The 9,256-nt window shown below is 40.3% G+C and overlaps 1 protein-coding gene across 1 annotated transcript; it reads right to left on the bottom strand.

The window, feature by feature from the left end:
• Window positions 1-1,557: 1,557 nt before the first annotated feature.
• Window positions 1,558-8,748, bottom strand: LOC137102092 (NLR family CARD domain-containing protein 3-like). The gene is made up of 6 exons (XM_067481242.1): window positions 8,579-8,748; window positions 6,648-8,498; window positions 6,372-6,545; window positions 5,581-5,754; window positions 5,403-5,449; window positions 1,558-3,741 (listed from the first exon to the last, which is right to left on the bottom strand). The coding sequence occupies exons 1-6, from the start codon at window positions 8,746-8,748 to the stop codon at window positions 3,215-3,217; spliced, it is 2,943 nt and encodes a 980-aa protein (XP_067337343.1). The 3' UTR covers window positions 1,558-3,214.
• Between the last annotated feature and the right edge of the window lie 508 nt (window positions 8,749-9,256).

The following is a 9,256-nucleotide window of genomic DNA, read 5'->3' as shown; positions in this document are numbered from 1 at the left end:
TTTTATTCAAAATGTCAACATTTGAATTTTGGCCACATGTTCCAACTGGAATCAGATCTGGAATATGACAGTGAACAAGATGAACAACCTTACCAACAAAAGTTACAGCAGGACATTTGTGTTAGATATATAATGTAATAACAGCTTATTTTGTGTTATAAGCTATAATTTGTGCATTTGATCAAAAGTCTTAATTGTATTTCCCATTGAAAACAAACATTACAAATGAAGTATAAAACATGATTTAAGGAAAAAATCATTGAGTTATTTAATTATTGATGGATGTAGCTGAAATCTAGCACCAGAATTGACAGAAACAAGGTTTTGTTTTTTATGTGATTGTATCTACATATGTTCAGCTCACATTTTTGAACTTTTGGCATTAGTTATTTGTAAGAGTTGAGTTACAATGAAAAACACAGAAAAGCTGAATATGGCCTCTTTATAAGCTAACGTGCAGTTCCAAACAATTAATTTGCTAACAAATATATAACTCTCTCATATTTTTGTAAAAGCTGTGTGTTGTGTTGAATCCATTCAATCCAAACTTAACTCAAGTATGGTTTTATAGTGTATGTAGTATTTTTCTGATCCACAAAATATTTGTTAACTTTGTATAACTGCAATAAAAATGTGTTCTCTTTACATAAATTAATGCTCATAAACGAAGTTTCCATATTTAAGGCCTTAAGGAAACTTGTGCATGGTCATGTTAATATTGACATCCATGCTCCTCATTTAGTTCTATGGTGGTTGTTGAAAATTTAAATGGTGCCTTGTTCCGTGTGACTTAAAAGTTTTGATAAACGTCATTATTCATTCATTCATTCATTATTGGCATTTTGAAGTGTCACTTTTAATTTGAAGCTGCAAACATTGTCTAAATCATAAACCCACTGTTGAGTTGGTGAACGTACCAGATCTTATACGGAAGTGTTTACAGAATCTTTACCAGCAGAGTTTTTACTGTTGTTAGAGATGAAACAATCAGGGTTCAACGACTTTCACTGGACCTTATTCAAGTTCTCCAATCGTCATGATCCCAGCAATAGTGAGTGTTCAGGTTCATTCCAACAGCTTTGTCTATGTGGATCAAAAGGCACCTGGTGGGGTCTCAAAGCACAGGATGAGAAACACTGGTCACTTTTGTTTGTCACAGAAATGGAGAAATTGTCCCTCTGTTGTATGGCCATGGAAAAACAATTAGAGACATTTTCATAAAAATGATTATATTAGTATAATTGTGTATTTAACATTACTATTTGTATTACTGTAATAATAGAAACATCCTAATGTAGAAATGTATAACAAGTAGCAGATAATGAAAAATGGAAAGTGCAGTTCACTGTACTGACTGAAGATCCTCTTAAAAACCATAGTGTTTACTGTATATTGACTGTAGTAACCAAATTACTGGAATTTCACTTTTTCCAAAAAGTGATAATGTCCAAACATTCTACAGTTTGTCTTATTAGACAGCTAGAGTTTGACATCAACCAAACAGTTAACTGCAGAGCATTGTCCACATTTGGCTTGACTGACATACACATCTGTAAACATTGTGATAGTGGTTCATTTATTGATTTTGAACTTCATTGATACAGCACTTTTTGTACAGGGCAATGAACTTCAAAGTGCTTTACAGAATCTTGAAAAGTTGATGAACAGACAAAGCAAACAAGGACAATAACACAGCATTGAAGAAAATCACACAATCCATTTTCAGGATGGTCTTTTTCATTCATTCAAGCTCTGGTCCTCTACCAGAGGTCTGGGAGGGTTTGAACTTGGATCTTCCAACTTGGATTCTTTCAGGCCTGATAACAACAAAGTGTCTCCTGTGATCTTAAGCAGCCCTCTAAACATGACACAACCTGTGACTTCTTGTCCTCTCTGACCTCTTCAATAAGAACATCTTATTTGCCTGTTTGCTAATTATCTAAATATATGCATAAATTTACTCTGTTCCCCCAAACCCCCTCCAGTGAGGAGCTGAAGCAGTGGAAGACCACACCCAAAAACAAAGTAGAAATTATTAAACCTGTTGGACGGAGATAAACTCAATAAAGAGATTCATGCTTTATTTCTCTCTCAGTGGATTATTGATGTATTCAGCAAAGTCAACCAGAGATTGACTAAGTTACCTTCATACAATGCTCTGCTAAATGTGTAATAACTAATAAACTAAAGATCCTTTACTTTCACTGAAGAAAGATTATATAAATAATATGCATATGTCTTGCAATATTCAATGCAACAGTGTCTTAATGTGGGTGCAGGACATTTCTGCTGTGATTTGTCATGTGGTGGTGTCATACATAGCTGTCCAAGATGGCAGAAGAACCATCACAATCTTCTATCAAACCTTCCTAATATTTAATAAATTTGATCCTATTAATTCACTGGACAAATATTCTAAAAATAAATTATGTATTTCTCACTAGAAATGTTCTCAAACTGCGTTTTGGTGCAGAAACTAGTTTACTAACATTGTATTTTCCAAATTCAGCTGAGAGCAGCATCCACAGCAACAACACAGCATTTGTACAATTTACTGAACAAAGATTATGAAAATAAAATGCATATTGCTACAAATGTTATCAATGTTAACAGTTTGTCAAAAGTTTATTAACACAGTGTGTATTCCAGTAAAATTGTCAGGAATATCAGCTGTTTCTGTTTTTTATCTGATTTAATTAAAGAGATCACTTCCTCCAACATCCCTGTGACAAGAAAAGCAGTTCATATGATGGAAGGATGTTTTTAAAAAGTAATGAAACAATTCGAGCACTATTTCAAATCTGACATTTACAGTTTTTGAGACAGAAACATGAACTCTGCTAGTCGAGCGTCCACATCAGAGTGGTCATTATTCTCCTACTTCTACCGGAGGCAGGATCACAGTCTGTGCATCCTGCCCATTCTTTTTCTCTTTCATTGCTGTTAGTGCTGAAGTTCTAATTAGGAAAACACAAACACTCAGGGTGGACAGTATGGATGACTTGGTGCAAGAGTGAACACATTTTCTTCATCATCAACACAAACCTGACACCAACCTAAATGATTGGCAGTAATGAAAGAACCATCCAAATGTTTCTCTTAAGTCCAAGTATCAATGGTGCAGAGTGTGTGTGATGGTGAACAGAGGGAACTTTGATTTCAGCAGCTGATCTTCAGTCAGCAGAGTTTCTGTCCACAGGAGACACTCTCACACCTACACACTGCACAGAGACAACGAGGAACGACGATAGATCCTGAACCCAGGATACAGAGGTTCAGTGAATGTAGTGTTGAAGGTGTGGAGGTGGATCAGTTTGTCAGAGGAGACACTGTAGAAGGACAGAGAGCCAGCAGGACAGTCCACATACACTGCTACTCTGTTAGAGACAGAGGACGAGGAGATGGATGTTTTTCTTTTATTGTGGCTGACAGAGAAACCTTTATCAGAGCAGAACAGACTCCAGGACTGATCGTTCCATCCAAACAAAGAGTCATCACTGTTTCTTTTCCTTCTGATTCCTCTGTAACTCACTGATATAAAAACTCCTCTTCTCCACTCGACCTCCCAGTAACAGCGACCAGTCAGAACATTTCTACACAGCAGCTGAGGCCAGAAGTCAAATCTGTCTGGATGATCAGGATAGGACTGATCCTCCTCCACATGTGTCACCTTCCTGTTGTTGTCAGACAGTTGTAGGTTTCTGTTTACCGTGTTTGGGTCCAGTTCCAGTTCACAGGCATCTGATGGAGAGAACAAGACACAAACAGCTGCAGTTTATCATCTGTTGATTTATCAGAAACTTTACTGACAATGACTGAAAGTAAATCATTCCAACTTCCATTTCATCTTCAACTGTGAAGAATGTTTGACTCCATTTCAAGTGAAATTCAACAATCCAGTTAGAACAACAATCCACTTGAGCATTTTATGAAATGGATCAATGAAATCCACATCATACACACATTAGACACAAGTCAACTCTGGAACACCTGTGTTTTTTTTCCACTTGAAGTGTATTTTTCTCCTCCTGGTGTTTAGTGAAGCTTCATCTTTAAACACAGGTGTTTCAATGTGTTTTAAAGCTGTTGCAAACTTTTTCCTGGTGTCTGTATTAGTGTTGTCAATAGTATTGATTTATCAATACATGTCTATACTGAATATTTGAAAAAGTTTCAATATCCACACACTGGTATATGTTGTATATATGTTTGGAATTTGTGTCCGAGCTGCCGTGTTGGATTGTACAGGTACCTAATAAAGTGGCCAGTGAGTGTCCATGTTCTCCAGTATCAATAAGCTGGTAGCAGCTGCACTCCCCCTCCTCTCTCTGACAGCCCTGCCCCCTCTCTTTCACTATCTGAATAAAACTAATCTGTGGTGGGAAGCAACTTGACCTCTATGAGACACTGTGTTACATGTTCTGCAGCCAAATCTGCTTTCTCTAACAGAAATCTACCTGGGAAACCAGGTTTCCCTAATCCCAGACCCCGATTTGGAAACCAGCTTTCCCGTTTCCATGACAGCAGTAGTCATTTCTAAGCAAACTGGGAAGAACCAAGCCATCAGTCTTAGGACTAACTGTTGTAAGACACTCACTGTGTGAAGCTGCTACATTAGTGGACAAACAGGACACATACCAGACCAAAGACATCCAAGTTGGGTAAAAGAAGAGTCGCGGGTGTCAGAGCACCAAAGCCTCACTAGATGCCAAATGTACAAATGACATGTCATCATGCAGAACATTAAACTAGACAGACCTGGGAGTGAGCTTTGTTTGATACAAGTCACTATAAAAGATGACTCGAAGACATGTGATCTGTGAGCCTGAGTGGGAGACAATCAGGCTTAAGAGCACAGTTTTCCAACCAAACTAGGAAGGACCAACCTGTCAATCTAAGACTAACTTCGAGCTTCCAGCTGGATGAAGAAAGAAACTATTTCCATTATTTGAATGTTTTGTACAGTAAATTCAGTTTCTGAACACTGATTCATTAAACACATTGAGAAGAAAGTGAGGGGTCCTTGAACACAACTTCCATTGGTCCAACCTGTGAAGTACTAGTTACCGAGCAGCACCTGAAGGTAACAAAACTCTTGTATAAAGACACAGTGACAGTCAAAAGACCCAGAAGAAACAAAGTTCACTTTCTGTTGGCTCCACTGTTAATAAAATGTATTTCTTAGTTTTGTTGGATCACTGTGTTCACTTTGTTGTGTTTGTGGATTTGAAATTGATTGATTGAATTCTAACATCTTTCCAGCCACACTGACAAAAAACAGAAGCTAAATCCTGAATGAAACTCTGGAGAAATTCATCTTTGTTCTTCAGTCAAGAAAAGCTTCAAATCTAGTGGAACATGTGCAGCTGTGTTCTCAGGATTCAAACTTAAAACACACTCACACTTCCTCACACCAGGTTTCAGTCTCTGTGGTCCACCATGATCCACCCTGGAGGAAGAGACAAAGTCAGAATCAGCTTCATCCACCTTCACTTATCTCCACCATTAAACATGAACCAAAGTTCCTCAGTTAGTCAGGGACATAGAGAAACAGTGTGTTGTCTGTCCATCTGTCCATACCTGAGAGTGTCCAGTCTCCAGTGTGGATCCTCCAGTACAGCAGACAGCAGCTTCACTCCTGAGTCTCCTGGATGATTGTAGCTCAGGTCCAGCTCTCTCAGATGGGAGGGGTTGGAGCTCAGAGCTGAGGCCAGAGAAGCACAGCCTTCCTCTGTGATCAGACAACCTGACAGACTAAACACACACACACACACACACACACACACACATTGACTTTATTCATTTGCTAGAGACATAACTATAAACTAAATCTAGGCTATAAAATGTCATCATTCAAATTCATGCTCCACCTTTTTTACCAACTGTAGAAACTAGAATTAAGGTGGGTCATGGAACCAAGTCAGGTTGTGGACCTGCTCTTTGCCTTTGCAAGGATACTGGAGAGGTCAGAGGAGTTTGCTACACAAGTGAAAACATATTTTCCTGCTTATGATCTGCAGAATCTCATGTGTGTTATAGTAACTAATGTCCATCATTTGTTCCTTTCATTTCTGCCAATAATACAATGACATTGGAGCCTTGTAGTTAGTCCGAAGTAAACGCTCTCCATTAGTTCATCTGTGTCCACTTCAATTATTGATATTTTATTGGTTGTGGGGATTATTTACTTCAGAACAAACATGTTGGAGTCCAACTGAATATAGATGAGCAACTTTACTCTGTTTTTATAAACAGGTCAAGTTTCTGTGGTTAGAACAAAAACATTACCCAGCTCACAATCTGCTGAGTCAGCAAACTTCTTCATCACGATAGCTTGTCAAATGACTGTTTACAAAAATCTGAATCCTGACCTGAGAGTTTCCAGTCTGCAGTGATGTTGCTTCAGTCCAGCAGACAACAGCTTCACTCCTGAATCCTGCAGGTCATTGTTACCCAGGTCTAGTTGTTTCAGACTAGAGGACTGGGAGCTGAGAACTGAGGACAGAGCTTCACAGCTTCTCTCTGAGAGGTTACAGCCACTCAGTCTAAAAATAATCCAATAAAAGAAAATAAACCAGTTACAAACATTAGTTTTCTGTCATGTCAACAACAATCCACTTAATCTGAAATAGTCTATGTGCACATACAGAGCTTTGTTGGAGGCTTTGACCACTGGCAGCAGCCTCAGAAGAGCCTCCTCTGAAGCAGAGTATTTCTTCAGGTCAAACACGTCCAGATCTTTTTCTGATGACAGTAAGATGAAGACCAGAGCTGACCACTGAGCAGGAGACAGTTTATCTGTGGAGAGACTTCCTGATCTCAGGGACTGTTGGATCTCCTCCACTAGAGAACAATCATTAAGTTCATTCAGACAGTGGAACAGGTTGATGCTTTTCTCTGCAGACAGATTCTCACTGATCTTCTCCTTGATGTACTGGACTGTTTCCTGATTGGTCTTTGATCTACTTCCTGTCTGGGTCAGCAGGCCTCGTAGGAGAGTCTGATTGGTCTGCAGTGAAAAACCGAGGAGGAAGCGGAGGAACAAGTCCAGGTGTCCATTTGGACTCTGTAAGGCCTTGTCCACAGCAGTCTGGTAGAAAGTATCTGGAGAACATTCATAGTCTGAGTCATAGTCTGAGTCTGAGTCATATTCATAGTCAGAGTCATTGGCTTCATATGTCTGGGAGGTTGATTCTTTATTTGAAAGCAGATTGACTCCAGACGTAAAGAATTTCTGACGGACATTTGGACTCTGTAAGGCCTTGTCCACAGAAGTCTGGGAGAGACGCATTAGTTTAGATTTGCCCCTAAATATTTTACATGACTGAGATGTTGATTGATGTTCTGACAGGAGATTGACTCCAGAGTTGATGAATTTCAGATGGACATGAAGAGCAGCCAGAAACTCCTGAACACTCAGATGGATGAAGCAGAACACCTTGTCCTGGTACAGTCCTCGCTCCTCTTTAAAGATCTGTGTGAACACTCCTGAGTACACTGAGGCTGCTCTGATATCGATGCCACACTCTGTCAGGTCTGATTCATAGAAGATCAGGTTTCCTCTCTGCAGCTGCTCAAAAGCCAGTTTTCCCAGAGACTTAATCATCTTCCTGCTCTTTTTATTCCAGTGTGGATCTGTTTCAGCTCCTCCATCATACTTGATGTTCTTCAGTTTGGACTGAACCACCAGGAAGTGGATGTACATCTCAGTCAGGGTCTTGGGCAGCTCTCCTCCCTCTCTGGTTTTCAACACATCCTCCAGAACTGTAGCAGTGATCCAGCAGAACACTGGGATGTGGCACATGATGTGGAGGCTTCGTGATGTCTTGATGTGGGAGATGATTCTGCTGGCCTGCTCCTCATCTCTGAATCTCTTCCTGAAGTACTCCTCCTTCTGTGGGTCAGTGAACCCTCTGACCTCTGTCACCATGTCAACACACTCAGGAGGGATCTGATTGGCTGCTGCAGGTCGTGTGGTTATCCAGAGGCGAGCAGAGGGAAGCAGGTTCCCCCTGATGAGGTTTGTCAGCAGCACATCCACTGAGGTGGACCCTGTAACATCAGTCAGGATCTCATTGTTGTGGAAGTCCAGAGGAAGTCGACACTCATCCAGACCGTCAAAGATGAACACAACCTGGAACTCTTCAAACCTGCTGATTCCTGCTTCTTTGGTTTCAGGAAAGAAGTGATGAACAAGTTCCACCAAGCTGAACTTTTTCTCTTTCAGCACATTCAGCTCTCTGAAAGTCAATGGAAATGTGAACTGTATGTCCTGGTTGGCTTTGTCTTCAGCCCAGTCCAGAGTGAACTTCTGTGTTAAGAGTGTTTTCCCAATGCCAGCCACTCCCTTTGTCATCACTCTTCTGATTGGTTCATCTCTTCCAGGTGAGGCTTTAAAGATGTCTTCTTGTCTGATGGTTGTTTCTGGTCTGTCTGGTTTCCTGGATGCTGTTTCAATCTGTCTGACCTCATCTAATCTGTTAAATCTGTTCAAATCCTCTTACTGCTCTGCAGACAGTCAGCCAGCTCCTCCTGCTTCATTCTCCTCAGGAAGTTCATTGTGATCTTCACAAATGACTCTCTGCTGCTCCTCCTCTGCTCTTCATCCTCCTCATCCTCCCTCTGACTCTCTGAGCATTCTGGGAAATCTGGTCTCAGGACGCTCTGGATCTCCTTCAGCTGGTTCTTCACAAAAGTGACAATGTTGTTCTCCAGCAGCTGGAACAGAATGAGAAGTGAAAATTTCATTTAAACTGGTAGAAGACAACATGTGATTCATCTGTCAGTCTGAAGACCTGCTGGTCTGAACACAGCAGCATGGACTCTGTTAGGACCTGAATGGTTGTTGAACATTCAGTCTGGGTTTTATGTAGTTCATAGTCAAAGTGTGATTAGACATGTACAGACCATAAATATGGAGTCCAGGTCTGGTTGATGCTGCTGGGCAAACTGATCACTGTGAACCTCTGAGCTCTGCTGCTCAACTCTGGGGAGAAAATAGAATCTTTAAGGAAATGTAATGACTCGTAAACAAAGTGAGTAAAAAGTAAGTGTTCATGTGGACACTTGGTGGACACCTTCACTTCAGGACAAATGGGAAACACTGAGTAAAAGTTGCAGTACAGTGGCTGAATGTGGACAGGGTGTAAACCTGTATATCCTGCACATATTAAAAGATGTTTCTTGTCTTTTAAGCCTGAAGGTGGTAATTGAAGGACAAAAAGGTCTTGTTTGCTTTACAGGTCAGTTGCATGAA

This window comes from Channa argus, chromosome 1, assembly GCF_033026475.1.
Source record: "Channa argus isolate prfri chromosome 1, Channa argus male v1.0, whole genome shotgun sequence".
In the NCBI taxonomy this organism is placed as follows: Eukaryota; Metazoa; Chordata; class Actinopteri; order Anabantiformes; family Channidae; genus Channa; species Channa argus.
This window is presented reverse-complemented; position numbering and strand designations above follow the sequence as displayed.